At 37.7% G+C, this 19,427-nt stretch overlaps 1 protein-coding gene across 1 annotated transcript in view; it reads right to left on the reverse strand.

Annotated features, from left to right (window-relative positions):
• CAPN14 (calpain 14) overlaps positions 1-19,427 on the reverse strand; it is a 115,385-nt gene that overhangs the window by 51,967 nt on the left and 43,991 nt on the right. The window contains exons 18-20 of the mRNA XM_043980999.1: positions 16,557-16,673; positions 13,401-13,456; positions 6,959-7,104 (exon numbers count right to left, since the gene is read on the reverse strand). Coding sequence (XP_043836934.1) covers positions 6,959-7,104; positions 13,401-13,456; positions 16,557-16,673 — 319 coding nt within the window. The remainder of the gene's footprint in view (positions 1-6,958; positions 7,105-13,400; positions 13,457-16,556; positions 16,674-19,427) is intronic.

Below are 19,427 nucleotides of genomic sequence, written 5' to 3' on the forward strand. Positions count from 1 at the left end.
CTTGATGTAGCAATTCAGGCAAGCTTCCACTGAGATGGAGACTTCATCTCAAAACCCATTGCAGCCCACAGCTAACAAACCAGGATAGCCAAATTGCCTTCTACTCTCCCAAATCCTCTCTTAACTTTCAAACTGAGAGTAAAAGTTTCTCTAGAAAAGGAGTTCTTAATGGGAGGCCTGTGGGTTAATTTCTTTTTTTAAAAAAAAAAAAGTCTTTTAATGAATGAATTTCGATATAATTGGTTTTCTTTATAAACCTTTATATTTTATTTTATGCATTTGAGACATTATTCTGAGAAAGGACCTATAGGATTTACCAGACTATCAAAAAGGTCTATGATACACACACACACACACACACACACACACACACACAGGGTTAAAAATATCCAGTTTAGACAAACCCTGTCTGACTAATCAACAGATCAATCAACCAGCATTTTATTATGTTTATAGTGTACCAGGCAACACCTTCCCTCCCCACCCCTGCTGTTGTCATTCCTCAAACAAAAAACTCTCCCTCCCTCCCTTCCCTCCCCACCCCACTCTCTCCCTCTCTCTCCCTCTCTCTCAACTCTCTGGTCATTTCCACTGTCTCCCATACCTGAAACACTCTCCCTCCTGAATTCTTAGACTTCCTTCAAGTTCCTCTTAAAATCCCACCTTCTATTGGACATTTTTCTCAATACCTCTTAATTCTAGTGTCTTTCCTCTATTGATTATTTCAAATCAATCTTGTATATCATGTTTGTAAGTAGTTGTTTATTTGTTGACTTTCCCTTATATGGAGTCTCAATAGGAGCTGTCTTTTACCTTTGTGTTCCCAATACTTGGCACATAGTAGGTGCTTAATAAATTTTTATTGAATGACTGCAGACAGATGCAAAAACAAAAGAAAGAAGAAGGTAACAGGTTCTACCCTTAAGGAGCTTACATTGTATAAGAGGGAGACATCTTAACAATGTCCAGATTTTAAAGCATGTTATACTGCAGAGTGATATATTAATATTATGATCATTTCAGTCTCCTCTTCTTTATTTACAGCATGGCTCAGAAATGGTCCTGGGACCCGGTACTATTCTATTATTATTGCTTTATTTTTGGTGTTTGACGAATTGTTGTGCATGTAGATAACATGACCAATTTTTATATTTGAATTGTGAGGGCCAAAATTTGATATATGGAGTGTTATTTGGGTGACTCGCCTTAATCTTGGGGTCCTGGAAATATGAGGGACCTTTTAGGTTTAACCCTCCTCTCTGAACTGCCCTTTTTAGATATTTCTCCCAGGCCAATAAGAAAGGAGCCTCTAAGCTTTAGTTCACAAAAGGATTAGATTTTATTACTTGGGAGTTAATTAAACAACAAAGGTGAAACTAATAAAAAGCAAAGATAAGGAAATAGGAAAATAGAACTACAGAGAAATGCTCTTAACTCTAAACTTAGCTTATTAGGGTTTTCTGTAATTAAACTCACCAAACACCTGAACAGCCTGCTAGTCTAAGGTTGTTTGCACGACCCAGACCACAGTCGCCACATGGAGAGCACAAAAACGCCTCGCCAGCGCAAGGGTCCAGAAGGAAAAAGACGGAGTTCTGGAAGACGCCTCACCTTCCAGAAGCAGCCTGCTTCCCTTCAGGGAGCATTCAATCTCTCCTCCTCCAAAAGGGGAGGTCCTTCAAAAGCTGCCTTTCTGAGCTCAGTAGCATAAGTAACCTCGGGGTGTAGCCCCTCCCAAATGAGTTAGCTAAAAACGGGAATATTAATCTTTACCACAAATAATTTTTACCACAGAATGAAAGTACTGTTATTCAGACTTACCTGAAGATTTACTGAAGTCATCTTTGGGACAACTGAATACAAAGGATGATGGGAATAATATGTACTTTTTTTCTTTTTCAATATAGTTTTGACTTTTTCAGCTTTGATTTTTGAAATCTTTATATGTTATAGAGTTGAGAGGTTATGAGCATCCAGTATGTCTGTATCTATTAAAATCTTTCTTTTTGAAATGTTTTATTGATATTTTTATATGAAAATCATTCTTAAATTTTTGAGAGCCATTATAGCTTGCAGATTATTGGTGATCATTTTAAATCTGATATTTTGACTCTAGTCCAGTTTATTGGTTGTCTTCTCAAGGACATTTTGAGGCTTTTATTTGTATGAGTGAATGAAAAAAGCATTTATTAAGTGCTTATCATCTGTAAAATTCTGTGTGAGAAGAGCTGAGACTAAAAATGGAAGAAAAAAAGACAGTTCTTAATCTCATGGGATTCATGTTTTAATGGGGGAGACATCATACTTCTTTATTCTCCATTGTCATTTCCACTGATAAAATTACATGGGTTTCTGATATTGAACCATTTGGCACTGCCAAGGATTTTGATGGAAAGACCTTTCTTTCCTGAGTCTTCAATAGCTGGGGCTTATAGCATGGAGATATATTTTCCTTTAGTTCATGAAGACATAAAAACTTCTGGGTCATTCTTTCTCTGCCTTCAGAAATAATGTTGCATATCCTCTACTGTATTCATGCAAATTCTAAATTGATCAATAGCTTTGTGCTTAAGAAAAATCTTTTTTTTTTCAGTTTCTAGTATACAGACCTAACACTCTATTTCTATCATGAACCCCTCCATTTCTGTAAAGATTTGACTTAGGGGCAGCTAGGTGGCACAGTGGATGGAGCACCGGCCCTGGATTCAGGAGGACCTGAGTTCAAATCTGACCTCAGACACTTAACACTTACTAGCTGTGTGATCCTGGGCAAGTCACTTAACCCCAATTGCCTCACACACACAAAAAAAAACCCCACAAAGATTTGACTTAGCCATTTGACTCTTCTTTCTCTATTATTATTATTACTCATTAACTCATTCTTCTCATCTTTTTTAATGGGATTTAGAAGACAATGAAAGGGGAAAGAGGACAAGCATTTATCTGGTGCCTACTCTGTGTCAGGTACAATGCTCAGCACTTTATAAATAGTGTTTTTGCATAAGAATCCTAAGAGGTAGGTGTTATTATTATTATTCCCATTTTACAGTTGAGGAAACAGAGATGGCGAGAGGTTATGTGACTTGCTTAGGGTCATACATCTAGTAAGTGTCTGAAGCTGACTTGAAATTACATTTTTCTGACTCCAAGTCTAACACTCTATCAAATGCTCCAGATAGCTTGCTATTATTCTGTTAAACATAATGTTTTGTGGACTGTTGTGCAGATAGATAAAATGAACATCTTTTATAACTAAGTAAATGTTTTGGGATTCAAGCACATCTTCCATAGACCCACTGAAAGCATCTTTGGTAACAACTCCTGTATCAGAAAGGATGACAAGAACTTCATCCTTTCCTCAAATGGCTTTAATTTCTTTCTCTAAATCTCCACATTTTGGATGCTTTTTATGCCATGCAGTTTGGAGATCCTAAGTGTTCAATGTGCCAGTGTACAACATATAGAACATTTAAAATGTTCTTAAATTCTTGTGGATCAGTGTTATGTCTGAGAAGCTGTGGGGATCATCTCTGTCTGCAATGATGATCTAATTTCATTAGAAGCCATGTGCTGAATTCTCAGAAAATATTTTAGGATTCACATTTGTAGTATGGAGTTTTGTTGTCTGATGGTTTATAAAAGACAGCAACTTCTGGTATAGAATTCTAACCTCCTGATCACATATTTCTAGGTATTCAGTAAATGCTAAGTTTTTACCGCCTGCAGTGATATGCTACACAGTTTCTACCACTTCATTTAATAATCTGCATTGATCAGCAGGCTCAGGTTCCCTAAGGATAATCTTTCTGTTATATGTGTTGGCAATAACTTGATCCAGAACTGTCATTCAGAAACCCTCCTTTTCTATAAACAAATCTGAATAACTCAGCCATTTATTTGACTCTCCTTTGTAACAGTATATTTGGTTAGTTCATATGAGTGTTGCCTATGTAATGGCTTTTGATTCCACTCAGATTTTAGCTGCTCTATGAACCCTGTTCAAAGACGAACCACTTTTGGTTACATCCAATGAATCCAGTCATGGATACCTGTTGCTGGCCAGCTAGGTGGCATGATGGCCAGAGTTCTGGACCTGGAGTCAGGAAGACCTGAGTTCGAATCCAGCTTCAGACACTTATTAACTGTGTGACCCTGGGCAAGTCATTTAATTCCTATTTTCCTCAGTTTTCCCATTTGTAAAATGAGCTGGAGAAGGAAATAGCAAACCTCTCTAGTATCTTTGCCAAGAAAACCCCAAATAGGGTCACATAGAATCAGACATGACTGAAAGATAACTAAACAGCAATGTGCCTGTTGTTAACTTTACTATTGTTTTGTAAAGTGATCTGTTCCCCAAGAATTTCTGTAAATTTTAACCAGTTTATTATGTTCTATGCATTCTCTTCCTCTTTTTGATAAGGTAGTATTAACCATTCTAAAGTTGCCTTGAGGTAATAAACTTTATTAATATTGTTTGGACACATTTTAAATCCATTTTGCTCCATTTTACCGTGCTAAAAGGATACATTAAAATTAGTTTTGCATAGGTGCTAATCACTCTAAATCTCTTCTCATTAAGTTTTGATTTCATGATTTTGGTCTCAGCATACCTTTTCCAGCTTGATGTGTTCTGCCTGGAGAACACCAAGGTAGTTTTAAGTATCAATTTCAACCACTAGTTCAATTTGGCCTCCAAATTCAGGCTAAAAGTTTCTAATCTTCTCTGGCATATGTTTTTTGTTTGTTTATTTATTTGTTTTTGTAAATCAGTCCTTATTAAGTTCAAATAAAAATCATATATTATTAGAGAAAGTTGAAGTAGCTGTTTAATGTATGTTTTTCAGACATCATCTCACCTAATGTTTTCAACATCCATTATATTATTTTGTTTTGTATGACTCACTCTTAGACTTGAAAGTCATACTCAACTCTATTCAGGAATGAGGATAATAGACTTAAGGTTAGACAGATGCATACTTTTCCAGTCAGCCTAGAAAACACTATGTATTTTATTATTTGTTTTTACACTACCATGTTAGTGGTGTGTTTTAAAGAGAAGAGCTTTCAATAATTTCAAATAATTTAGCCTCTCTGTGATTGGTTTCAGTTTATATATGTGTAATACATGTACAAGTCATGAGGGTAAGACTGAGTCAAAGGCTTTGTGATAATTAAAATCACTACAAATATTTTGGATGAGTTCTTTAATAATCACTAAATTGTTGATAAATTGCAATTTATAGTCCTGGGATTTTTTATAGTCTTTTTGTTCCTCCAGCACTTTTATGTAACTACATATTATATATATATTAAGTGATGCAAGCTGTGAATGTTTTGAATAAAGTAAATAAATATGTAAATGGCCTATATTTGGAGAGGACACTGATGTTCTTATCTTTTGGTAACAAATATGTGCTGCCTTCTGTTAAGAAGGATGATATCAGGCTTGAATAAGACAGGAAACTGGTAAAGTGCCTTGTAATGCATGTATTACTGTGATGTATTTGAGCCAATCATTGTGAATCTTATAATGGCCTGTCACTTTTCCAGTTTTAAAGAAAAGCTAGAGTTTCAATCCTCTCCCTCCCTTGAGGTAACCATTTTTGTCGCTCATTATATTCATGGTACCCAAGCTTTCTGTTTCATATTTGATCCAACTTGTGCCTGTGTGTTGGATTTCTTTCAACCATGTAGACGAATGGAAAAGTTATCCATCCTCCTTTTCCCAGTGACCTTTTTCTCTCCTCTAATTTCTTCACTTCTCAAATTTTAATAGTATAAAGTTTACTTTTGCTTTGTATTGGCTTATTTACTTTGTTCTGTGAATTGATTTGATTCTTTGTATTGTCCTAGCCTTTGGGCTTTGCTATTGATTTAAGGTATCAAGAATTTCTGATATACTTTTGCTTTCTAGATTCATTTGGCATATTATTTTTTGTTGCCCTTTAATCAATGTAGAATTTAAGTTTTCTACTCACCTTGCTGGCTAAATATTGATATAAACCTCCCAATGTCTTTCCACAATTCTACAATAATTTTCTAAATCTACTTATTTTCCTTCCTTCCTTCCTTCCTTCCTTCCTTCCTTCCTTCCTTCCTTCCTTCCTTCCTTCCTTCCTTCCTTCCTTCCTTCCTTCCTTCCTTCCTTCCTTCCTTTCTTTCTTTCTTTCTTTCTTTCTTTCTTTCTTTCTTTCTTTCTTTCTTTCTTTCTTTTTGTGGGGCAATGAGGATTAAGCAACCTGTCCAGGGTCACACAGCTAGTAAGTGTCAAATTTCTGAGGCCGTATTTGAACTCAGGTCTTCCTGAATCCAGGGCTGGTGCTTTATCCACTGTGCCACCTAGCTGCCCCTCTCAGTCTACTTCTGCCTATACTTAGGAGTGTTCTCAGATAGCTTTATCTTTCCTCCTATAGTCACTACTGGGACAATGGCTTCAACACCTACTGTTATGTACAGGTTCTAAATTATTTTTATACTCTCTATCAAATAATGTGGGGGAATAAATTTGTTGATAATGGCAATAGATAACTTTTTGAATTATTGTTTGCATATAGTTGTTTTTAGTCAAATTTATATCATTAAAATTTTCAAAGGCCTTTTCAAAAATCCATTTTCACTATAACCATCTCTTTTCCAAACCATAAGTGATACTGATATTATTTTGTCATTTATTTTATTATTAGGTAAGAGCTCTCAAATCCTTCAGGTTTTTCAGGTTTTGCCTCTTATAATTTAATTACCATCTCAATGTATACTCTTCTACCATATAATCTGCATTTAGAAATTAAGGTTGGATTTTTTTTTTAATATTGCCATGCATTGATCAGTAATACATTATTGTGTAACTTGGAACTCTGGATATAACTAACAAGGGGCAAGTAGAATGGCCTTTCCTGTACTACTGAGATCTAATTCTAGATTAGTTATGAAGTAGTACATGTCACACAAGTACTATTACCGATCCCAAATGGAAGCAATTTCGAGGTACCAGCCACGCCTGGATGGCTCCCAAAGTGGTTTCCAGGTACTCAGAGTTTCTTCTCTGTCATTCAGCCAATGTTCTCTAACTTTGGATTGCTTCTCCACCACAACATGGAACATGGTCTGGGCTTTAAGGGCATTATAATTATCATTACAGAGGATTCACCAGTGGATAATAAGCATAGCTAGCATTTACATAGCATTTTAAGGTTTGCAAAGCACTTTGCATGTTATATTGTGTCATCCTCACAATGTGATGTCTTCAAAATGAGACTATATCGCCATCTAGTGCTGCCTAGTCATAATAGATCATTGACTCCTTGAGTGAAAGGCAATGACCACCTTTCAATCCAAAAAGCATTTATGAACCTTATAATTGTAATTGTTTGTAATTCTTCTATTACAGTTATTTACCTGGTGATGAATTTAACCAATAAGTTTATAGCTATATTGTTATTAATGGTTGCTATATGAAGTATGATTTCATATATATTTCTATGAATATACATATACATATATACGTGTATACCTATGTTCACACATTTTTATTGTTGAGTCATTTCAGTCATGTCTGACTCTTCATGACCACATTTTGGGTTTTCTTAGCAAAGGTACTGGAGTAGTTTGCCATTTCCTTCTCCAGCTCATTTTATAGAAGAACTGAGACAAATAGGGTAAAGTGACTTACCCAGGGTCACTCAGCTATAAGTGTCTGAGGCTGGATTTCAACTCATGCAGATGAGTCTTCCTGAATTCCAGTGCAATGCTCTATCCACTGCACCAAGATGTCATACACTCACACTCACCCCACAAATACATATATATCTGTATATGTATATACCTGTGTAAGGGTTGAGTCCTAGCTTTTACTTTACAAATCTGTATGTATTACTATAATGTCAAGATAAGTTTAGAACTTTGTTACATAACTACAAACTATAGTCAAAAAATGAGAAACAAAAAGCCTTTGTTTCTAATAATGTGCAGGGGTTATAAATAGAAAATAGAATAGAAAAATGACAGTTTCTGCTCTCAGGGGTGTTTTATTCTACTCAGGATTCAACATGTACACAAATAATTATAATGCAAAGTAGGTGTTACCTTTATCAAGGAAAGTGTTGGCAAAATATCATGGGAGAATTTGAGAAGTGAGAGAGCACTTTTAGCTAGAGTATAAAGAAAGGCTTCTTGAAGGAGCTGACATCCAAGCTGAGCCTCAGAAGAAGGATTCTGAAAGTGAGGAGAAACAGGAAGGGGGATGGATTTCAGGCCCACACACAATTCACAGCGGTAAGATACAGTATGTGAAGTTTGGAATATAGCTAGTAATTTAGTTTGACTAGATTGTTGAGCATTTAAAGAGAAGTAATATGAAATAAGGCTGAAAAGGTAGGTTGGAGCCAGATAGTAAAGAGTCTTTTTTTTTTTTTTTTGGTGAGGCAATTGGGGTTAAGTGACTTGCCCAGGGCGGCTAGTAAGTGTCAAGCAACTGAGGCCAGATTTGAACTCAGGTCCTCCTGACTCTAGGATTGGTGTTCTATCCACCACACCACCTAGCTGCCCTCGAGATAGTCAAGAGTATTAAAGGTAATAGGGATCCACTGAAAGTTTTTGGAGAAGATTATAAAATGGTCAGAAGACCTATGTCCATCAGAGAGATCATGATTCTGACCCCGTATCAAGAGGGCAGTGACTCTGAGTTACTTTTCCAGTTCTAGAGGTGAGTTTTTCCCAAGACCACTTAAATACCCTTTGGAACCAAGAGTGCACATTCACAAGACAGCCAGCCAGGCTTCAGAGTGCCATCTGTGATTTGGAGGTGTCAATTGTTCTGCCTTGAGATTGCAAGCATGTCCTTGACATTTCGTCAAGGAAGCAGAAAAGATATTTAACTCTCAAAGAAAAGTGATAAAATGACTTCTTGTGTTCAAACATTGTTGCAAAAACCCAAATGGGCCATTTCACTCCCTCTGAATTCTCACTCTCTGGCCTGTCAGTCTGCATTTGTTGTCCGCAGATGTCTGCAAAGTAGTGAGTTTATTCTGTTGCATTGATCAGATATTACAACAGTTTATGATCTAATAGGGGACATTGGGAAGGACAAATGGACTTTATAAGAAACCTTGTTTCTTTTCTTTTTTTTTTAGGATTTTAATTTTCCCCCAAATTACCTGTAAAATCAATTTTTAATGTCAATTTTTAAAACTTTGTGTTCCAAATTCTCTTCCTCCCTCCCCTCCCCACTCCCCCTTAAGAATGCAAGCAACTTAATATTAAGAACCTTGTTTCTTTAAAAAGACATACAAGGCTCTAGAAAGTATACTTTTATAAATCATACTATTAGTTATAATAAAGATTAGGTTTATTCTCAGACACTATCCATATAGTACTTTAAGGTTTGTAAAACATTTTGCACATGTTATCTTATTAGATCCTAAAATAAGCCTATAAATCACAGATTTATAATTATATTATTAATTATATTGCATTACATTATTAATAGTTAAATGATTGTACCTATATTAAAAATGAAGAAACTGAGGCCTAGAATGGCCAGATGATTCACCCGCTATCACACAATTATTATGTGATAGAAACAGAATTTGAACCTATTTCTCATCTTCCTTAAAATTCAGAGATCTTTCCGCCCTTCCTTTCCCTTGTTTCTAATCCAAAGGTAAGCTTTTAGACAGATTTCTTCTGAGCACAAAAGTAGGTTCTATTGAGATGTTGATCTAGAAATAAAAGTGGTAAATAAGTCAACCTACATTAATGTCTTACTCTGATAGCGTGAAGTATACCAGAAGACTCCATTTGATTTAATGAGCATTTATTAAGAACCTACTATATAACAGGAACTATAAAAGATACTGAGGTTACAAGGAAAAAAATGCAACAATCTTTGCCTTCATGAAGGTGACATTTGACTGGAGGGGAGGGAACAATATATAGATAGAAAATATTACAAAGTAAATAGAAAATAAATTTAAGAACAGATTATCCACACATGGCAGAATCAGGAAAAGCCTCTAACTGGAGGTTAAGCTAGAAGTCATTGAAGGCAGCCAGGTATTCCAAGCAGCAGAGGTTGATTAGATTATTCCAAGCATGAAGGACAGGCTATACAAAGGTAGGATGTGAGAAGTAGGCTGTCTTGGTTGGAATGGAGAGCATGAGAATGGGGGTGATGTGTAATCAACTTGGAAGTATGGATCCTGAAGGGCTTTCAATATTCTTGAATAGTACTCCAGCACAGTGCAAGCCCTCAAAAGCCTCACCCATATAGAAATAAGCCAAGGCAACTGATGGGGCAAGGAAGAGCTGTGATCTGCATTGTTGGAGGAAGTACCCACATTGACTGACAAAATCTTAGACATTTCCAAATCTCAGTTAAGTTAAGTGTAGGTTGTATCAGATACGCAGATACCCCAAGATTATCTGTAGAATCCACAGCATGGGTAGATGCAGTCAAACTGAGCTCCAGACTCTTTAGCAATATAGAGTCATCATCAGCCACTGGAAAATAATGGAAGTTGTAAAGGTTAAGAGTTGGAAGTACAGTGGTTACTGAATCATTACCTACACACAACATGGTGAGCCTGACTCAGTGGTGCAGGAGATCCCTGAAGAGTACTGCATTTGGAGATGAAGGACCTAGGTTCAAATCCTGCATCTGCTACTTTTAACCTGGGTGACATTGGGTAAATCAATTAACTTCTTTGGGACATAGTTTCTTCATCTGTAAAATGAGGGAGCTGAACTAAATGGTATCTAATGTGCCTTCTAACTTGAAATCTATAATTCTGTGATCACTGCACTTCGGACACCTTCAGGGAGAGGAGTTAATGGATAGTTTGGTAATTCAGCATCAGGTCTCTAGGTGCCACAGTAGATAGAACATCAGGCTTGGAGTCAGGAAGACTCATCTTCCTGAGTTCAAATTTGGCTTTAGACACATACTAGTTACCTTGGCAAGTCATTTAACCCTATTTGCTTTAGTTTTCTCATCTGTAAAATGAGCTGGAGAAGGAAATGGAAAACCACTCCAGTACCTTTGCCAAGAAAACCCCAAAGTGGGTCATGAAGGGTTGGACACAACTGAATAACCATGTGAAAGAATCTGTATATGATCACAAACAGTACTTCAGCTGTCTTTGAAAGACCTTCTCATCTGAGATTTTGCCCTTAGAAAAAATGCCAACTCTTTGCCTTAAGGCAGTAATACCAAGAATTGTTATAAAACAATAAGTATCAAAGGAAAGATCTCTCTTCCTCTCTCTCTCACCACTCCCCTCCCTCCCTCTCTCCCTCTCCCTCTCCCTCTCTCTCTCTCTCTCTCTCTCTCTCTCTCTCCCTCTCTCTCTCTTTTCCTCTGCCCACCCCCTTTGTCTGGTTCTATGTCCCTCTGCCTGCCTCTGGCACTCTGTCTGCCTCTGTCTTTCCCTCACTCCCTTCCTCCCAGTTTTCCCCCTTCCAGTTAGTATACAAAACCACATTCATATCAGGAAAAATTCTTCTTAGAAACCCCATGTCCTGCAGCGATGTTCTTGCCATGTCCCAGCGATTCATCCAAAACTTAGAGCCATCAATCTAGAGCTGTAAAGAACCTAAGAGTTTCTCAAGTCCAACCCCCCACATTTTACAGATGAGGAATTTGAGGCCTGTGGACATCAAGTAACCACAAGGTCACAGAGGTAGTCTTCTAACTCTAAAGTCAGTGGGTTTACCACTGAGTCACAGTATCTCCCTACTCTCACTTTGTGAACAATTCAAACTGCCTAAAGGCACAGAAAGTCTTCCAGCTTAACTAAATGTATAGGTACTGGTTATTGCCTTTCTTCTTCCTTAAATATTCCCATCCATGCTGTGCCAGCATGCCCCTGAAATATCAGTGAACTTGCCCTGCTGGGGGACTTTGCTGCTATCTCCTACTTCAGTGCTGAACCAGCTGGCTACTTACTTTCAGCATACTCTTTGGCTATGGTGCTGTTTATCTGAATGTCATCATATTAATCACACAGGAAGCCTCACATGATACTAAAGATAAATCAGCCTAAAATATAGTCAACCCACGTGGTACCTATGAATGATGGCAACTAAGATACAGGTTGATTTTGTACTTTATTCTCAATGTTTTTTTTCATAAATTCAATTTGATATACAGACTATGGTGGAAATCCAAGATTATTCATCAAAAATATTTGGTTATGGGATGCATTCAGCTGATTGATTTACATACATGAAATATGACTTCTTTATGACAGCAGTAGAAAAGAGCAATGTCCATGAAATGAATGCATTTCCCTCATCCTCTATGAAATGTTTGTATTTATACTTGTTAACATTAATAATAAACAATAACAGGGCGAAAGGAAAGCTCAGGATAAAGTGCCCATTTATTTTTGTATTGTTCTATGATTTCATTGGTAGAGAGAACTTCTGGAAAGGAAATCCTCCCTATCAATGCAGAGCAGATTTGCAGTCCTGGAGAGTTATCTGGGATACTGAGAAGCTAGGTGACTTGTCCAGAATCAAACAATCAACATGTATCAGAGGCAAAACTTTAACTCAGTTCTTCCCAACTCTGACTATCCAACCACTCTGTTACACTAAGTCTACTTCTCTTAGCAGGTAAATGGTTATTGGCTCCTTAATCTCCAAAGGCCTGCTATTTTTTCCTATCTGTCTGTGATGTGGACTCTATACACATCTTTGTGTCCTTCTGACTCCCCTCAGTGTATCTATCTTTCTGAAAATGGAGATGGAGACCAGAAAGTGGCCCCAAGAACCATAAGGATAGGATCAGGAAATGAAGGAGTAATGTTAAAAAAAAAATTCATCAATTGTTCCATCCCACTATGGTCTTTGGTAGTTGTCATGTTCAGAAATCAAAGAGGCTTCAAGACTGGAACAAAAGTCCAGTCCTTTCATCAATATGAATCAATCTTCATGTGAGGAGTGAGAAGAGAAATACCAGCACTTAGTTTGAGAAGGGTTTGTTCCTTCCTTATTTTTAAAAAAAAACTGTATTAATGCTGGATTGCATAAAGAGAAAGATTAAGGTGTTGACATTAGAGCCTTCCATATCTTAGGGTCCTGCGAAGTCTTCCTGACCTTATTGAATCATGACAATTAAAACCATGTTGAATCTCTATACAGTTAGGACTTTGGACATCCCAGGCAATGAGAGCAATGTCTCCATAGGGAGGGACTAAGGCAATTCTCCTGGAAATGAGATGTATTTTCTGTTTTAAATAGGTTAAAGGGTTGATAAAAGGGCAGTTAGTATTTGGTATTAGCCATCAGGTTTTCCTAATTCCAAGTTAAAAGTACCAGAAGATATTTTTCCCCGTAACAACCTAAGCTTAGGATGATGTTCATATAGGTGGGTGGGAGTAGGCTAATTAGGAAAATCTTACCTCAGACTTCAAAAGATATATTCCTTTATTATCATGGGTCAAATTTTGAAAAGCATCTGTGCAAAAGCAAAAGAAAAGCAAAAACAAAAAATAAAAACAAGGAGGCTTAATGACAGTAGAGCTCTGATACTAATATTTGCCTTGAAAAATGGGTATTAGAGATCAGGTACACTTTGATTAATCATTTTATCTACTTCTACATTCTGTCTGATAAGTGGAAAGTTTGTTTTTCTTTCCCTTCACTTGCAGAAAGATGTTCCTTCCAGGATGGGGTGGTAAGAAGAAAACTCTCTCTCTTCATCTTGTTCCATGGTCTTTGAGATCCCTGGCCTCATATGGTCATGTCCATCCCAACTGTTACTGCCAGCTGTGCTCCAGTCCAAAAAGGTGAATTAATTTATGGATGGATAGATGGATGAATGAAATGAAAAAAATATGTATAAAGAGCTTTCTATTTGGCAAGTATTGTGCTAAGTACTAGGGATACAAATACAAAAGGGAGACAACGCTGCCTTTAAGAAACTTACATTCTAAAAGGGGGAGACATATAAAAAGGTCGGTGAGGGATGGATATTTTGGCTCGGGAAACCACAGGGGATGGTGACTGGAACTAAAAGGTAATTGATCATCGCCCACTTTCCAGTAGCAATGGGAACACTGATTTGATTACTGTTCCCAGAACAAGAGGTAGAAAGTGGTAAGAGCAGAAGCAAGCCTCTGGTGACAAGAGAGAAAGAAGTTGGATGAGGTGGAATGTGAAATTTGGATGGTCCTGCCTGTGAGTTTGACTTATCAGTCAAGACAGTACATGACCCCAGGGTAAGAATTGCAAAGATGAATGGGATGAGGTGAGGATAAAGCTTGTACATTTGGGGTATATGCAACAACCTCCCCTATGGGACAAACAGAGAATCCAAAGAATATGTCTTAGAGAATCACTAAAGGGATGTGCTCTTCAGCTCTCCTAGCACATACTGGCCCCTGTTCTCTTTTGGAGTTCCATCTTTTTTGAGGGATACCATTATAGATATAGTGCATTCTATTGTAAGCCTCTTGAGGGAAAGAATGACCTTTTTCCGCTTTTTTTTATCCCCAGTGCTTAACACAGTGTCTGACAAGTATTGGGTGCTTAATAAATGTTGATTGATTGATTGATTATTCTTGCATAGTGGTAAAAAGGGTGGGGAAAGCACCAATCTAAGATAAAAAGGGAAGTGATTAGGGGAATTTTTTTTTTACTTCACATATCTCTGATGATGATTTGATATTCAAACTACAGGGAAATAATGCAAATATTTGAAAAGAAAAGCCATTCCCCAATGAATAACTAGTCAAGAAATACAGACAAAGAATTCTCAGAAGAAAATTTGTTAATAACCATATTAAAGATTGTTTCAAATTGCCAATGAGGAAAACCATGTTAAAGATTGTTTCAAATTGCCAATGAGGGAAATGCAAATCAAACAACTATGGAATTTCACCTTACATTTATTAAATTTAAAAAGACAGCAATAGAAAGAAATTGTCAAGGGTACCCAGCTGGTCTAACCATTTTAGAGAACAATTTGAAATCATGCTGACAAAGTAGCTAAAAATGTCCATACACTTTGACCCAGAGATCCCATTTCTAGGTATATGCTCCAAGGAAATCAATGATAAAAAGGAACAATAGATTGAAAGATCAGTAGATAGATAGATAGATAGATAGATAGATAGATAGATAGATAGATAGATAGATAGATAGATAGATAGATAGATAGATATAAAGATTTAATTAATGAGCTTATATTCACTATTCTGACCCTTCTAGTGAATTTAACTTCTGTTATACCGTCATCTTTTTCTCCTAAGGAAGTATGATTCATTTTGGTCTGTTTTCATATAGAAATCCCTTTGTGTCTTGCTTGAGTTACAATGGTCAGGTCTGCATGTGCTACACATCGTAGACACAGAAAATCAAAGTTCTTGTCAAGGTACCTCTTGAGCAATATGAAATTTTTACTCAAAGTATAAATATGCATGAGGAGCTAAAATGTCAGTGAGAGTTTACTATTAATGGTGTTCACTCCTAGGAACTGAGAAAGCTCCTTTGATCCTCCTCCCTAAAGTTCTCAACTTTTTTGTCATGGGCTCCTTGATTGTCTGGGGAAACCTATGGACTCCTCAGAATAATATTATTGGATGCATAAGAGACTTAGGTTCTTTTTAAAGGAAATCACTTATATTGAAATATATCAAAACCATTTTTTTTGAAAAGTCCAAAGAACCCAAGGTTATGAACCCCTGTTCTACCCCATCTTAAATCCATTGACTCCTCCCCTTTCACATACATTTTCACTGTATCAACCTCAGTGTTAAAAACAGAAGTGAATTCTGGCCATAATATGGACTTCTATAGAGCATTTTCAAGTTTGCAAAGCTCTTTGTATTATCTCATATCATCAGCCTCACAACAATTCTTTGAGGATGCTATTTTTACCCTTCATTTTGTGGGTGAAGAAACTGAGGCTCAAAGAAACTAAATTATTTCACCATGGTTACATAATAGTTCATGTCTGAGGCCAAATATGAACCAAGGTCTTGCTGGCCACAGGGCAGCTAGATGGAGCCTAGAATGAGGAGGAGTAATCTTCCAGAATTCAAAACTGGCCTTAGACATTTACTAGCTGTGTGACCATGTGCAAACCACTTAACCTTGCTTGCCTCTGTTTCCTTATCTGCAAAATAAGCCAGAGAAGGAAATGGTAAGCCACTTTGTACTTGGCAAGTATCTTTGCAAGAAAATCCCAAATGTGGTCATGAGGAGTGAGACATGACTGAAAAATGACCAAATTGGTCTTGCTGACCTCAGGTCCAGGCCTCTATTCACTAGGCTACACTACCTCTATAAGCTGTACATCATTCCTGCCCATGTAATCATTTCAATATTCAAACATATTCAGGAATAAGTTGCCAGTTCTACAGCTAAGATACCCTCTGTAAGTACTCCCATTGTTGAAAACGGCTCTCTCTGTGATATCCTGCATCCTTATACTTCTTACTTAAAACAACACTCCAATCTGAGTAGTGATGAGTGGTTAGTCACCCAAAGGACTAGAATGAAGTCCCCCTCTCTCCCTGTCTTCCTCCCTTCCTTCCTTCCCATCGGTGCCTCACCTTCCATGATCTCCACTCGAAGCATGAAGTAGACAAAGTTCTCAAAGCCGATCTTCCGGTTGGAGTTGCCATATCGAATAGCCATTAGATTGCACACCTCATCACTGAGTAAAATACCTGTGAGGAGGAAATATTGATAAGCACACTGATGGTAGTAGTGACAATGATGATTATGATAGTATTTATATAGAACTTTGAGGTTTACAAAGCACTTTAAGTGTGATAACTTCTTTGATCTGTCCAATCACCCTGTGAGGTATGTGCTGTTATTATTCTCATTTTAGAGATGAGGAAACTGAGTCACAAAGAGGTTAAGTGACTTATGCAAGGTCACCCACTTAGGGAGTGAGTCAAACTAAGATTATTTTGACTCCATGTCCTGTTCTCTAGCCAATATACCACCAATTTAGTTACCTCAGGTGCTGAGGGCCTTGAGTCTATCTCTATGTCATCTTTTGTCTCCATTCATTAATGCACAATTATTTATTAAGACCTTGGCATAGGTCTTACACTGTGCTACTGGAAAGGATACTGAAAATACAAGGCCAAAGAAATGAAACTCTCATTTTAGAGGTATTAAGTTGTGTTTTTTTTTAACAGATATTAAGTTGGAAGGGACCTTTAAAGTTATTTATTTCAACCCTGTCATTTTACAATTCAGTAAACTGAGGTCCAGAGAGATTAATTGATTCACTCATAGCTACAGAGGTGATCAGTAGGGGGCAACTAGGTGGCACAGTGGATAAAACACAGACCTTGGATTCAGGAGTACCTGAGTTCAAATCCTGTTTCAGACACTTGACTCTTACTAGCTGTGTGACCCTGGGCAAGTCACTTAACCCTCATAGCCCCACCAAAAAAAAAAAAGGCAATCAGAGCCAGTATTTGAGTCCAGGGCCTATGATTCTAAAGCCAATATTTTCATTACCAAGAAGCAACTAGATGGCTCAGTGGATAGCATGCTGGGTCTACCTGAGTTCAAATCTGGCCTCAGGCACTTACTAGCTCTGTGACCCTAGACAAGTCACTTAACCTCTGTTTGTCTTAATCCCCTAAGCAAGGAAATGGCAAACTACTCCAGCATCTTTGTGAAGAAAACCCCATGGACAGTATTGGCATGCTCTGGCCCAGAGGGTCATGAAGAGTCAGAAACAACTGAACAACAATTCATATTCCCTTTCCAGGCTCACTTCATATTGCTCCCCTTCACACATTCCCATCTCCCAAGAGCTGCTCTCAATAAGCTTACATCCTATTGGGGGACCTTATATATACACTGAAAAATGCAAAATGCACACAATGCAAATGCAAAATAGTTTTAGGTTGCTAGAGGAGGCCCCAGTTACTATTGGGACTAGGAAAGATCTCATGTAGGAGGGAGGGAGGGAGAGAGGGGGACTTCATTCTAGTCCTTTGGGTGACTAACCACTCATCACTACTCAGATTGGAGTGTTGTTTTAAGTGAGAAGTATAAGGATGCAGGATATCACAGAGAGAGCCATTTTCAACAATGGGAGTACTTACAGAGGGTATCCTAGCTGTAGAACTGGCAACTTATTCCTGAATATGTTTGAATATTGAAATGATTACACGGGCAGGAATGATGTACAGCTTATAGAGGTAGTGTAACCTAGTGAATAGAGGCCTGGACCTGAGGTCAGCAAGTTCAGTTTGGTCAGTGTTGAAAAAAAGTAGGGATACTAATTCTAAAGCTTAAATGCTCTGGCCACATAATGAGAAGATAAGACTCATGGGCAAAGATCCTGATATTGGGAAATATTGAAGGAAAAAGGAAAAGGGGACGGCAAGTCTGAGATAGATAGATAGTGTCATGCAAGCAATGAACGTGAGCTTGCATAGACTTTGGGGGATGGTGAAGAATAGAAGGGCCTAGGGTGCTATAGTCTACAGGGTCATGAATAGTTGGACATGATGGGATGACTGAAAAACAACAATAACAACAGGGATTCGAAGAGGTTCAGGAAAAGAAAGGCGAGCATTCTACACGTGAAGACAGAAGATGGGAAAATGCAAGGGACAGGAAGAAAGCAAGGACTTATTGAGTAACTCCTATGTGCCAGGCACTATGCTAAGCACTTTACAAATATCTCATTTTATCCTCAAAATAACCCTATGAGATGGGTGTTATTATTTCTATCCTTATTTTACAGTTAAGGTAACTGAGGTGGGGCAGCTAGGCAGCACAGTGGATAGAGTACTGGCCCTGGAGTCAAGAGGACCTGAGTTCAAATCTGACTTTAGACACCTAGCTATGTGACCCTGGGCAAGTCACTTAACCCCAACTGCCTAAAAAAAACAAAACAAAACAAGGTAATTGAGGTAAACAGAAGTTAAATGGCTTCCCAAGGTCATACAGTTAGTGAGTGAGTGTCTGAGACTGCATAGGAACTCTGCCCACTACACCACCTAGCAAGTAGAACAGCAAACAGGCCAGTGGAGCTAGAACACAGAGTGTGTGACGGGGAGTAATGGGTAAAAAGCCTGAAGCTGGAGACAAGATCCACATCTAAAGGGCTTGAAAAACCAAACAGAGGAATTTGTACTGGCACATAGTAAGTGCTATATAAATGTCAGCTATCATCATTATTATTAGTTATTATTATTTATCATAGAGGCCACAGGGAGCTGCTGGAGCTCTTGAGAGAGCCCTTTGACAGCTGTGTGGGGGATTGGAAAGGCAAGAAGACCAATTAGGAAACAACAGCAATCATATTCCCGTGGAGCAGTGATAAGGTACTGAACTAAGGCAGGGGGTGGGGAGGTAGCAAAAATAGGAAAAAGGGATGAAATGTAAGAGGTTGTGTGGGAGGAAGCAACAACACTTGCCAACTAATTGTATAGGAGTGGTGG

Source organism: Dromiciops gliroides, chromosome 2, assembly GCF_019393635.1.
Source record: "Dromiciops gliroides isolate mDroGli1 chromosome 2, mDroGli1.pri, whole genome shotgun sequence".
NCBI lineage: Eukaryota > Metazoa > Chordata > Mammalia > Microbiotheria > Microbiotheriidae > Dromiciops > Dromiciops gliroides.